This window comes from Protopterus annectens, chromosome 12.part0, assembly GCF_019279795.1.
Source record: "Protopterus annectens isolate FY-2018-M chromosome 12.part0, PAN1.0, whole genome shotgun sequence".
Taxonomy (NCBI): Eukaryota; Metazoa; Chordata; order Ceratodontiformes; family Protopteridae; genus Protopterus; species Protopterus annectens.
The window spans coordinates 360,081,699-360,096,083 of NC_056746.1; the positions used below are offsets into that span (position 1 = coordinate 360,081,699).

At 38.6% G+C, this 14,385-nt stretch overlaps 1 protein-coding gene across 1 annotated transcript; it reads left to right on the forward strand.

Annotated features, from left to right (window-relative positions):
- Window positions 1-8,252: 8,252 nt before the first annotated feature.
- LOC122816571 (hemoglobin subunit zeta-like) lies at window positions 8,253-12,478 on the forward strand. The gene is made up of 3 exons (XM_044089434.1): window positions 8,253-8,505; window positions 11,299-11,503; window positions 12,318-12,478. Exons 1-3 carry the CDS (start codon window positions 8,411-8,413, stop codon window positions 12,444-12,446), a joined length of 429 nt encoding a protein of 142 aa, XP_043945369.1. The 5' UTR covers window positions 8,253-8,410; the 3' UTR covers window positions 12,447-12,478.
- Window positions 12,479-14,385: the final 1,907 nt, after the last annotated feature.

Sequence of the window (14,385 nt, forward strand, 5' to 3'; positions counted from 1 at the left end):
CTCTACTTAATACAGAGAGAGAACATTTGAGAAGGCCAGCCCACTTAGGTTCTTAACCTTGAATTTTTCTTCTGCTCCTTCTTCCTCTCTCCTTGCACTTTACTTTAAAAAATTGCATTTTATTTTGCTTTTGCATCTTCTTAAAAATACTCATTTGTATTTACTCTGCTTCATTTATTACTGCTTGGTAGCAGCCTGATTAAATTGTAACTGTTATTCTAAGCCTTTTGGTTTAAGCACTTGGACTCCAGACCAGTTGTCTTACATTAAGAAGGTTTGTGGTCTGCACTGTTGTGGTAGGACAGGTAGCTTACATCCTTATAAGTTAAGAATTGCTGATTGAAGGCACAATGTCTGTTATTCTAAAAGTGTATTAGTTCTGGTTAAAGCACTTGGGCTTCAGGCCAGTTATTTTTCATTAAACAGGTTTGTGGCCTGCACTCTTGTGGGAGGAGAGGCCAGATTCTGCCCTTCTGAGCTGGGAATTTCTGGTTAAAGGCTTATTGTGCCTGCTTATTTGAACTATTTTTTTCTGAAATTGGTGTGCCTTGTTTGCTGTAGCATAGACTAGATTCAGGCATCCTGAATCTAGCTTTGTTTGTATAACTTGAGCACTAATCCAGGCCATCTTTTTTGGAGAAGGTTCCCCTGCACCCTAGTGACAGGAGTGTGCAGTTACAACTTGTCTGATTGAAGACTGCTGGAAGAGGGCTCAATTTTGAGCTTTTTTACTGGTTAATTGGGTAATTTGTTTAAATCAGTTTGCTTGTTTTCTATTGTTATATATTTTAAAAAATTGCACTTTATTCATCTGCTTTTACTGTATTTGTGTTTCTTCCTACTTTATTACTTTATTTTCCTTTTGCTGCTTGTTCTTAAAAGCACTTAATTGCATTTACTCTGCTGCGTTTATTACTGCTTGTTAGTAGCCTGATTAAATTCTAACTGTTATTCTAAGCCTTCGGTTGAAGCACTTGGGCTTCAGACCAGTTGTTTTACATTAAGAAGGTTTGGTCTGCACTGTTGTGGCAGGGCAGGTAGCTTACATCCTTCTAAATTGGGAGTTGCTGATTGAAGGCTTAGTGTCTGTTATTCTAAAAGTGTATTAGTTCTGGTTTAAGCACTTGGGCTTCAGGACAGTTATTTGACATTAAGAAGGTGTGGTCTACACTCTTGTGGGAGGAGAGGGTATATTCTGCCCTTCTGAGCAGGGAGTTTCTGGTTAAAGGCTTATTGTACCTGCTTATTTTAACTTTTTTTTTTCTGAAATTGGTATGCCTTGTTTGCTGTAGCATAGACTAAATTCAGACCTACTGAATCTAGCTTTGGTTGCATAACATGAGCACTAATCCGGCCATCTTTTTTTGGAGACGGTTCCCCTGCAGTCTAGGGGCAGGAGTGTGCAGTTAGATCTTGTCTGATTGAATACTGCTGGAATGGGGCTCAGTTTTTAGCTTTTTATTGGTTAATTGGTTAATTTGTTTAAATCACTTTGCTCATTTGCTACTGTTATATATAAAAAATGCACTTTATGCACCTCTGCTTAGCAAAGGTTAAACTATTCCTGGCGCCATAAAGTCTGCTCTTCAAATTTTCCCTTAGAACTAGCCAGTTTTTTAGTTTTAGCACTCAAATCTGTTTCTTTGAGCTCAGTACTTGTTCAGAACTCGTTGTAAGCACTAAATAAGCTACAAATTACTACATCACTCAAATTTCCTCACTTGTTTAGAGGAAAACAGTATTTAGTTCTTAAGCACCTATCCAGGCATGTATAAGGTTAAGCTCCCGGTGTTTTCTCCTGTCTACCTGATGAATCTGGGCATCTTGGGGCAATGCAGCAATTGCCTCATGAACACAGACAACCCTCTCCTCCTACCACCCAACACTACAACCTGTGAGAGATGCACTTATATACCAAACTGGAAGCAAAGCTCTCTTCATCCAAGACTGGACTAGACACTCAAGAGGAGAAGGTAAACAATTGCACCACACCACACTCATAACATAGTCCCTCAAAACCTACACCACCAAAACAGACAACAGAGAAACACAAAACACACTCCTACATTCATGGAGGCTCTCAATAAAAATCTGCTCAAGCAACAGAGACCTCCAAAGCAGAAATGCAAGCAACCTCCACCCCCCCAACACAACCCAAATGACACATAGCCCACAAACTCAGTGTGCCACTCAACCACAGTCCATAAGGCATAACAACGTACCCAACACTCTAGTCATAGGTGACTCTATAGTCAGGCACACTGATGTTCCACTCACCAGGCTAAACAAGGAGAAAGTTACTGTCAACTGCCCTGTTGGGTACCAGGATCCACAACATAATGCACACACTCGGGTCACTCCACAACAAGTACAAATATGACTCCGTCATTGTCCATGTTGCGGTGAATGACCTGAGACAAACCTCCCTAGACTACATGAAAAGAGACATGAAGGAGGTCTCCGATCTTGTAGTCCAGGCAGGTATGACCCTAGCCCTGAGTAGCATCCTGCCATCACCCAGAATGATACCACAGCACAAGGACAAAATGATTGACTTCAACAATTGACTAAGCTTCTGGTGTCATTCTAAGGGGATCCCGTATCTGTCTGCCTGGGATGACATGATCAACAATCCATGATGCTTTGCCAAAGAAGGCCTGCACCTATCGCCCTTGGGATTCTGGATACTGGCTAAGGTTTTTGCCATCCCTATAGTGCCTTTTTTAGGCAAGGTTCATTTGACAAATTCACCACCATAACAGGTACAAGCAAGCAAAATTTGAGGATAATGCTACTCAATGCTAGAAGTCTAAACCTCAAAATGCATTCACTCAAAGCACTCCTTAAAATGCAGAATACTGACATCTGTGCAGTGACAGAGACCTGGTTCAAGGCACCAGACAGCACCCCTGCATTGCCAGGCTATAAGTCATACCACACCTTTCAGCCACCTAACCTGGACCGAAACACTAAAGGCGGAGGCATGTCCATGTTCATTAAGGATATCCACGCCTCCAGGCTAGTTGCTCAGCATAATGCATCCGAGATTATCCAAGTGCAACTAACTCTGGGCAAGACCGCAATCCAAATTGTAACTTGCTACAGATCCCCCACCATGCCCCAGGATTCCCACTCTTCATTTCTTGATACACTGGAAAATATCAGGGTGCAACCCAACACCCTCATAATGGGCGATTTCAACTACCCCACTATTAACTGGGAAAACTACTCATGTACCAGTTCTTTTGCTCAATGTTTTCTGGAATTCATAAATTCCAACACCTTGGATCAACTTATCCACACCCACACCAGGGGCAACAATCTCCTAGATCTGGTCATTACCAACAAGGGAGACTGGTGTTCCACACCAGAGGTCAATTCCTTGTTGGACAGATCTGACCACAAGCTAATCACCCTAGACATCCACATCCTGCCCACCCCCAATTAGGGAAACCACCATAAAAAAGTTCTCCAAAGCCAACTTCATGCTTCTTAAGACAGAAGTGTCAAACTTCGCGACACCCATGCAGACAGACAATAGAGGTACGACTGCTGAATCCTACACAAATGCACTTAATAAGCACTTACACTAGTGCATGGATCGTGCTATCCCTAACAGAACCAAGATGCTATCCTCCAAAAAAGGAAGTCAATCTGGTGGTCCCCTGCCATAAAAAACTCTACAACAGAAGAAAGAAACTGTTGCAAAATAGAGTAAAATCCCATGACTGGAGGAACTCCCTGGTCAGCCTCAGTAAGAAGCTGAGATCCCACATAAAATCCTTCAAAGCTAGTTACAAAAACAAAATCGCCATTTATTCTACAGACAACCACAAAGCATTCTATAGCTATGTCAAGAATCTCAATGGCAAAATTCAGATCTGCTCTGAGTTGCAGCACAATGGCACTAAATATACAGAACCAACTGATATTGCCAACATCCTGTCAGAAAGGTTCAGTGCTAATTTTACCCCTGTCTCACCCCCTAAAGGGCCCATCTCCATACCGGAAGAATGGAAAGTTCCTGTAATCACGGCTGCACATGTAAAATCCACACTTTCCAAAGCCAAGAACACAGCATCCATGGGACCTGACAACATCCCAGGCTGCATTCTACATGAACTACAGAATGAACTGGCACCCCACCTAAGCACCATGTTCAATCATAGCCTCACCTCAGGCTTTGTGCCCACTGAATGGCACACAGAGATGGTTATCCCACTCCACAAAGGGGGAGCCACCATGGACCCCAGGAACTACTGCCCCATTAGCCTAATGAGCCTAGTCTGCAAGGCCATGGAACGTATCATCATGGAACTTATAAACAAAGACATTGGTTATCTCCAAATTCAAAACCCCACCCAGTTCGGGTTTGTAAAAGCCAGATCATGTCTCCTAAATCTGATAGACTTCTTTGAAGCAGTCACCAAAGCTGTAGACGAGGGTAAGGTGGTTCACACAGCCTATCTAGATCTCGCCAATGCTTTTGACACCATCCCCCACTCTGGAATTATAGATAAACTCACTAAACTAGGTATAAATCCCTATGTCACAAAATGGGTTGCCAACTGGTTCACTGACAGAACCCACACTGTGAAAGCAGCAGACTCCAAATCCGACTTCAGACCAGTGACAAGTGGAGTACCACAGGGTTCAGTCCTGGGTCCTCTCCTGTTTTGTATCTACTTTTCTGAAGTACAAGCTAACACAGAAGGTCTTTGGCTAATGAAGTTCACAGATGGCTGCAAACTAGGAGCCATAATCGAAACTCCTAATGATGTGGACATCCTACAAAAGGGCCTCACTGAGACAGATGCCTGGTGTCAAAGCCATGGCCTCAAGCTCAATGCCAAAAAGTGCAGTCTCATCCCCTTTGGTAAAAACTCTGTACCCATGAGCTACCACATAGGTGGTAGTCTACTTAACACCGAAAGTGTGATAAGAGACATTGGGACACAGGTGGACAGTAATCTCTCCTTTGATAATCACATTGCCACAGTAGTCAGGAAATCCTTCTATGTGGCACACCTCATCACAAAAGGTTTCTCATCCAGGAAAAAAGAGGTCATTGTTCCCCTCTACTCATCACTCATTAGACCCATTATAGAGTACAACGCCCCTCTTGGTATGTACCTCACAAGACATCTACAACAACTGGAAAGGCCACAGAAATACCTCGCAAAGAGGATTACCGGCCTCAAACAGATGCCCTACGCAGACCATCTCAAACAACTCCAGCTTTACTCCATTGCATATTGCCTACTCAGAGGCGATCTCTGCCTGACATACAAAGTTATGTCAAACCCAGAGTGGTTGGACATGCTCCACTTAAAGAAATCCCAATCCCTCTGAGCTACATGCTCTAGGGACTTAAACCTTTTCACCACAATAAACAGAACATGCTGGAGGGATAGATTCCTGTCCCTGAGACATCCCATACTCTGGAACAAACTACCTATCTATATCAAACAAAGCTCCTCATTAACACTCTTCAAGAAAAATCTTGATGATTGAATGGGAGATAGGAAATTCACCCCGGGGATCACCTCTGTGGCTCTGCTCGACAGAGGCACAGGAAAATAATTTTCTTGGGTGGCAAAAGCCAGGGTACCTTTTTGGCTAGGCTTATATGGGCCCTAGGGCCAATAGCCTAGTACCTACCTATGAACCCATGAATCTATGAACATCAACGATATCATAATGTTGTCCTTGTATATAAATATTCTGCTGAAATTCTATAGCAAAGAGCATTGCTGGTCAATTATTTAAAACACATATTTGATTTTATTAAAGCACTGGAATGAAACCAGACATCTGTCTTTTAACAAACCATTATATTTTATTTTCATTTTTTCATTTCCATGTTGTGTAACTCATTTATCAGGAACTCCATAAACTCCTTTGCTGCTCAAGTAAGTGGCCTTCATCCCAGTGGACCATACTTTCTAGACAGAAAAGATTAACAAGAAACCCTCACACTGTAGTTAGTACACAACACATTTCAGTTTAATTACTGTTATTATTTTATATATTGTGAAACAAGAATGCCATCAGTTTTGGTGGATGCAATTTTTTTTAGCAATAAAACCTTAAGGAAGTATGACTTCCAAGTATTCACAATGTAACAGCATTTTTATCAGTAGAATCTCAACTAGACAGTATCATCTGTTCAAATAGTCAGTGTAACTGTATTTAAATATTGAAGCAGTTTTGCAGGGGGTTTCTTTTCATTTTTTCACTCTCTTGTAGGCTGTGTGTTTTGTTTGACATAATATCTGAAAAAAGTTCATATTTTGTGATTAACATTTTTTCAGTTTGTATAACTACATAAATTCAACAAGCCAATATTTGATTTCTTTTTTCCTATTTCCATACTGTGTGACTCTGCATACCATGATGTCATGAGTTCTGTAAACTCATATCCTGCTTGAATAAGTGGCCTTTAACCTAGTACAATACCACCTAGCATAAACACACAAAAAAAATCTCACACTGCAGACATTACACAGTGCATTTCAGTTTAAATTGCCCTGTCATTTTATACTACATTAGGGAACAGGAATGTCTTCATTTTTAGTGAATGAAATATTTTGGTAGAATATCAGACAGCATATTCAGTTCAAAGAATCCGTACAACTCTGTTTAAACAGTGAAGATGTTTTGCAGGGACATTTTCTCCTCAGTCTCCTCCAGGCACTATATTGTTATGGTTTGACATGACGTCTGAACAAGTTCGTATTTTGCACTTAACAATTTTTTCATTTGTATAATTGTATTTAACAAGACAATATTTTGATTTCTTTTTCTCATTTCCATGCTGTGTGACTCTGCATGCCATAGTTCTAGTGCTGGTTGAAATAAGTAGCCTATAACCCAATGGACCACTCTTACTCTGAACACTGTTAGACAGACTAATTGTACTGATGAAACTGTCTAACTCAGGTTCTACACCTAAAAATACCATTGCATTATGAATACTTAGACATTGCATGCTTAAGGTTCCATTGCTTATTAAATCTTGCATTCAAAATGACGTAATTCTAAGACAGAGGATTTTGTATGAATAATTTTAAAATACCAAGTTGATTCCTACTCAGAATGTTTTGGCTGTGCCATGTAGTTCAAGAATATGGTTATTGTGTGACCATTTTATATACAGGACACCTCAAAACTGTGTGTAGGTGTATGTATGTACACAGTGACAGATGCAGGAATGGGCTACTAGACATAGTTTTATTATAGGATACTGCAAAGCACATAATCAATATAGCTGAAATTAGTTTTTACTGCTAGAGTTGTTCTTGTACTACTTGACTTAAAGACTGGCATTTGACAATCCTGTGAAATGCCAGCTCTGAAAACTGGTTCTACCTGGCATTCATTTAGGTTTTCTGTTAAAGAGTCAGTACAAAAAAAATACTCTCTAGGCCTTCCAGTTAGGAGTCCATTCAGAGCTATTTTGCATCCCTTGGGTTGTCTCCTACAGACTGTACCTGTGAAATTCTCACAAATGTATGCTTAATATCTGTTGCACCCCCAATAATGGCTTTTTTTCTGCATCATTACTGCAATAAAACATCATATCATGCATATAACAGTATTCTTGTCTCTTACAGGTAGACTCAAAGTTCATTTATTTTCATACACAAGAAAAGTTAACAACAGTAGATACAAAAAAGAGCTTGTCCAGGCAAGAATATGTGCAGAATTAAAGTTAAGGGCACACTACCAACCAATAAAGTACACTGCTGACTACATCTCTTACCTTGCTTTAGCTTTCATTCTGTCATCTCTTTCTCTCTTGTTGCCTCTCTTTATTGAGAGTACATGCAACTGCAAGTCAAAATGTATTTATATGTTTTGCTTTTGCATAATATATAATATGACAGCCACATGTAAACAGTTTTATTTTGTATAAAACAGGTGGCTAAAGCTTGTTATCTTTAAATTAAGTAGAGGTCCAATACACAGGGAATATATATATATATATATATATATATATATATATATATATATCTGCCATATATATATTTCCTGTGTATTGGATCTTCTGGAGCTATATTCGCTGTCGGTCTATATATATATATATATATATATATATATATATATATATATATATATATATATATATATATATATATTTTTTTTTTTTTTGTTAGCATTCCTGAACAAGAGTTCAACATTTGAGATTAGTTCATTGCACTCTTCACATGATATCAGCAGGGCACAGAAAGTCTGGACAGAATGAAGATAAGCTGGCCTCCTCCCTGGGCTGGACAGTCAAACTGACCAATGGACATGGACTGCTGCCAGATGCTTCTGTTTCCATGGCCCTTTATAAAGGGGTTCCACAGACAGGTTAACATGGACATTCTTTGACTTCATCTGTGAAGACAAAAGATCCAGAAACATGGCTCTGACAGCAGCTGAAAAGTCATGCCTTGCTTCTACCTTTGAAAAGATTGCTCCTAAGGCGGAGCAATATGGTTCTGAACTATTCCAGAGGTAAACAGATATTTTAAAAACTTGTTAAACTTTTTAAACATCAGTAATTCCTATCTAGAAGTCATTTATTTGGTGATAATGATTTGCCTGTTTAGAATAAGCATGGGATGTTGTCAACATACAGACTTTTTCTTCCCTAGAGTTTATTTTTTTACTTTTTGGGGATTATTTTGTTTATTTAGGTTTGTAAGTTTATAAGCAAGTACTAGGCAGTCAGTCTAGAGACCATTAAAAGCCTGTCCAATAAACTACTATCAAGGATGGCAACATGTTGACATGAATATGAGGCTGCCCATCACATTATCTAGATTTACCTTGATGGTGGCAAGGATGCTACTCTGCTTCACATGTGGTGGATGTTTCTTCCTAGAAGGGGGTGGGATATACTGAAATGTGAATCTGTCATGTCATTTGGACTTTCATATTGAAAACAAATTATATATTATGTGGAGCACTGCCATATGTAAGCATTTTTATTTGAAATGTTATATTGTGATTTTGAGATGTTTATTTTTTTAATCTTTATTTTAAATTGACATTTGATTTTGTTTATTAAAATTGTCTTAATACATATAAATTATTGTCTAAGGTCAGTGGTATGACAGGAAGCACAATCACTTTTAATGCAGAAGGCTCTGGGTTCTATTCCCACACCCAGTAAATTGATAGCTGACACTGCAGTGCAGCTTAAGGTGGGTGCTGCACTCCTGAGTGTGTTGTCCTTTGGATGAGACATTAAACCAAGACCCTATTTGCTTGAGTTAGTGGTAGGTCAGGTGGATGTAAAAGATCCCATGACACCAATTAGAAAGAGAAGGGGAAGTTCCCTGATGCACTGGCCAAATTTCCCTAGTAGTAAAAAAGGCTGTCTCAGGACTCCCCTGAAAAGGCCACTAGCCTAATGGGATTAACCCAGTCAACAAAGAATAAAAAAAGATACAGATTAGTATCTTAATTAATCTTTCTTTCATCTATATTTTGAAAATTGTTTTATTTAATATATAGTTTTGCTCTTCGTTGCCCTAACATTTGTTTAATGGTTGTTTGTTTGAAATTGTATCTGTTTTGTAAAGTGTTGTATAATGCACCATAACAAAAGTTGTGTTTTACAATGATATTATCTGAGTCCAGAGATGTTACTAAGTGTGATCTGAAGAGGTATTTAGGGTAAGAATTTGATGACTGGCAGCCATTATATAGTGACAGAGACAAGAGAAACAACTGAAAGAGCTGCTATAAAAAAACAAAGGCATACTGAAAAAAAATAAGAACTAGATAGTTGTAACTTCTTTTTAATTTTTTGCTTCAGTAGCATATTTTGAATACGTTAATATGGTATAGATGGTGCAATAATTGCCAGGGTGGCCCTTAACATTATGTGCCTATCATTGTGTCACCAGAACTGTGACCCTACAGGAATGACATCATAAGTAACTAACCAGACTGTCAATGATGAGAAGCTCATTAGCAGTAATGATGTCACATTCTGTGTTTGTTTGTGTCTTTCGGCTTTTCCCAGTTAGGGGTCGCCACAGCAGAACTCCGTTCCGCTAATGATTGGCAGTAGATTTTTACATGCCAAGTTGCCATCCCTGACGCAGAACCTTTAACGAAGGTACGCCCATTCACACATGTCTCCACACAGAAGACGCTCTAGCTGAGAATCGAACGGGACAGTATGCGTTAATGCCAATATGTATGGAAGGTGAGGCTAGGAGAAGGCATTTCTCATTTAGACTGCTTCATGTTAAACATCTGTTAACATCAGATGTGCAACTGTCCAGTCAACTATAGGGCAGTAAAAATAGGCTTCATGCAAAATCTGCAACTATTGAGGGCAGATTGATTTTAAAATTCAATACTGATTTAAAGGATAACCCCTATCATCCTCATTAACTGGAAAAGGAAGGATAAATATATATTTCTGGTAGTAACTGTTACAGCTTTTATGTCAGTTTTAGTAATTTCCATTCAGCAAACTATAATAGAAAAAAATCTTAAAATGCTGGCACAAAGTTCACTCCAGGGATCATTCCAGTTGCCCTATTAGAAAGGGGCACTGTGAACTAACATCGGGTGGTACAGTGCCTGGGCAATTTTTAGGGGCTAGGCTTGTAAAGGCTCCAGGGCCATTAGCCTAGTACATACCTATGAACCTATGAACAAAAAGAGCAATGCCTGAATATTAACTAGTCAATCCTATGATAAGAGACCAAACTATACTACTATAAAATGCATTTCAAAACTGAGTATTATCTGCTTTTTGCTAGCCCTGTTCTAAATAATGTTGATGACTTCCCCTTCCATAAATGCTGCTCAATTTTTCATAAATTTCCTATTTAATGTGGAGATAAAGAAATATAAAATAAGTAAACAGTGTTAAAAGTTAAAAGGTGCAAACTGCCCAGTGGGCAATGAGGGCCTTTGGACCTCATGTGACTTAAAATCTTGTTATGATTTCAATTCTCTGACTCAGCTACAAAGAAGGGTGAGCCCACCTGATGTTAGCAATAGTTTCAATCAGAAAAAATGCAGTTGTTCTGATCCTACATGCACAGTGACAGTCAGGAAACTGATAACCCTACTATGTCATAAACCTCTGCATCTATTGCTTGGAAGCTAGTGAGTGTTATGTCTCAAATCACTGATGACAATGAAACACAGATAAGCTACATGCACTATGCAAAAAAAAAAAAAAAACATTCACAGAGTAAAACAATTTGTATCAGTCTAACAATTACTAATGACTTTGTTCTTTCTTTCTCTTTCTCTCTATTTCTTAATCTCTCCTAGAATGTTTTCAGGTTTTCCACAGACCCGGACCTACTTTGCCCATGTAGACACCAGTGCCGACTCTCCCCAGCTCCGTGCCCATGGTGCTAAAATCATTGCTTCTCTTGGCAAAGCTATCAAGAATGTCGATAACATGTCAGCTGCTCTGTCTGACCTCAGCGACCTGCATGCCCAGAGCATCAGGGTTGATCCTAGCAACTTTAAGGTAAGCTGAAGTTGTATTAATTTACTATTACTGAGAACATCCTTTTTTGTTGTTTATCAAATCACATAGTGTATAAGTAAAAGGAAGGTGTCAGTTTCTTTTCTATAGTTTTATATGTTTAGCCCTTTAGGTATTATAATAATTGCACTTTTTAGTGAACGTTTTAAGTCATGAAGCACAGTTTATATCCTCTTTCCTTTTCTTCTTGCCATTGTTATCATTGGATGATGCCGGTGCTTTATATTTGCTGCACCTCAAGGTTCAAGTCTCAGAATCTGTTTTATTCCACAGCTACTATAGTAGAACCACTGTACCTACTTTGAAAAGTCACAGAAGCTTAGCCTTGACAGTATAACTGAGGTAAGGCATGAAGAAAAATGCATGAGCTGTGACCTACCTCTTTAAAGCCTTACCTGCTGTGGAAATAGCAATTTTCATATTATCAGACTAAGCTACAGTTATAGAAAAACTGAATATAAATAAACATGATAGACAAATTAAACTATTGACACTACACTAGGATTTGAACAATTTATCAAGTCATGGCAAAAACCAGGAATCTACAAATCATCAAACTAAGATATTTTTAAAATATCCTCTTTGGCATAATTCTTACTTTTCATCTGTGGGGGGGGGGGGGGGCTGAGCAACTTTTCTGCATGGATTGCATGCTAAACTATTTAAAAGAAAAGTCGATTTTCAAGGACACAGAAGTAATTTTGTTTAGGAATACACTTTGTTTTGTTGTAAAGATGTTTGCATTTCAGTCCTGTCTGACCATTTTTAAACACTTTTTTTTAAATTATTTTCTTAGTACATCTCCCATTGTCTCTTGGTTCTCCTGGCTGCTCACCTCAAAGCTGACTTCACCCCTCAAGTACAGATCGCATGGGACAAATTTTTGGCAGCTGTTTCTGCTGTGTTGACCGAGAAGTACAGATAAGTCGAGCTCTGAGGTTACAAATGAAGAGGAAATCAAAAATTATAGAATGCAATTTCATTTTGTAAAGTTCAGTGCACTCTCTTTTTCAAATTCCATTTGAAATTAAACGGACAATGTATTATCCTGACTGCTTATAAGGAGCATTATGTCATATTGTACATGAAACTCTGCCTTGAAACCATTTGCAATAAAGAAGTTAATGACATAATGTATCTTGATTATTTATTATTTATGATCAGGTATGCATAACAACATACATACACACACTCACACACACAAAGTATTACACAGTTGGACTTGTATACACATATTCACAGCAAAGAACATCTTGGGTTATAAATAAATTTGTCTTGTGTTAAAGTAATATGTGGAGAGACCAGACATCTGCCTTTTAACAAACCAATATTTGATTTCCTTTTTCACTTTTCCATGAACTCTATAAACACCTCTCTTGTTCTCATAAATGACCTTCAGCCAGGTGTGCCTTACCTACATCTAAAGATTTTTTTTTAAAGAAACCTGTCTCACTGCAGTCAGTACAGAGTAAAGTTTGGATTAATCGACGGTATTGTTTTATACAATACAGGGGACTGAGAGTTTTTTCAGTTTCAGTGAATGTGTTATTTTTCAAGACATCACATCTTGAACAGATGTAACCTGTTTTGTTAACCAGGTAAACTCACTTACAGTTTACATTGAGTTGAGTTAACCAGTGTCACACAGTAGACAAAGGAGACTGACAGAATCAAACCCTGGAGTACAGGGAGATGTGCATGCCCTTAACCCTCTGTACTAATGACCAGATCAATTCCCAAATATACAATTTCAGTATATAGCTGTAATAGGTATAGCTAGCTCTTGTACAATCTTATATGATATTATCATTTCAAACAGTATTCACAACTTTATTTAAGTAGTGAAAGTGTTGTACAGGGAAAGTTGGGTCTTTGAATCCCCTTGCTCTAAAACTGCCCCATGATGTTTTTGGTTTGACAAGCCTGACATCTGAAAAAAGCAAAAAAACACTTGAACAACTGTGTTTAAATACTTAAAATGTTTTGCTAGGAAGCTGGGTCCTTGATTCCTCTACCCTAACATGCTGTCCCTGGTTTGACATTTGACACAGCATCTTTAAAAAATGTTTTGGAATTTGCAATCCGCTTTTTTTTTTTTCATTTTAAATAAAAATATGGACTATGAATACTAACAAAAGTGATTTTGCATGATTGATTCAAAACTAAAGATTCCTACTCAGAAAGTTACAGCTGTGCCAAGACAGACCAAGAATGCACCTCCTATGCTACCATTTTATGTAAAGGAAACCTAAAAGCTGTGTGTACATGTGTACATAACCACATGTGCGTTGACGTGTACAGGGAAGGTGTAATGTACATAGCTTTACTACAGGAAACTGGGAACACATAATTCATCCTTGAGCAATATTCATTACAAACGTATTTTAATGCCAGAGTCATCATTCAAGGACAGTCATTCCATACTCTTCTGATGCAACATCTCTGGAAACTGGTTCTTCTTGACATTTATTTAGGCTTCCTTTTAAGTAGACAGTGAAAAGTTTTGCTTCACTTCCTTTTAAGTAGCAGGTGAAAAGATTTGCTACCAAGACCTTCCATTTAAGGACCTACTTGGTGATTCAGTGCTCAATGCCCTGCAGCCCTTGTCTTGTCAGAGCTATGCATAGCCACTGCAGGATTGCAGTTCTCGTGGGCTTGGAGTTGAAATTTATAAGGGATTAACTAATTACTGTAACAGCAGCACAGCATTTCAGACTATAATGGGTGTAGAAGCAACAAGGCTTGCTTCAAACGTGTGGGACTGGAGCTATGCATTCATCAAACCCCTTGTTAAACTCGACCTGTGCACAGCACACCTGTGTCTGTAATACAGTTCAGGGCTGGTACTAGCAGCTTTAGGGTAT

Excerpts from the sequence above, each read along its gene's own strand:
- LOC122816571 (XM_044089434.1), top strand. The coding sequence starts at position 8,411 with ATGGCTCTGACAGCAGCTGAAAAGTCATGCCTTGCTTCTACCTTTGAA. Across the intron at positions 8,506-11,298 it reads GGTTCTGAACTATTCCAGAG|AATGTTTTCAGGTTTTCCAC; the intron begins GTAAACAGATAT and ends AATCTCTCCTAG. Across the intron at positions 11,504-12,317 it reads TTGATCCTAGCAACTTTAAG|TACATCTCCCATTGTCTCTT; the intron begins GTAAGCTGAAGT and ends TTATTTTCTTAG.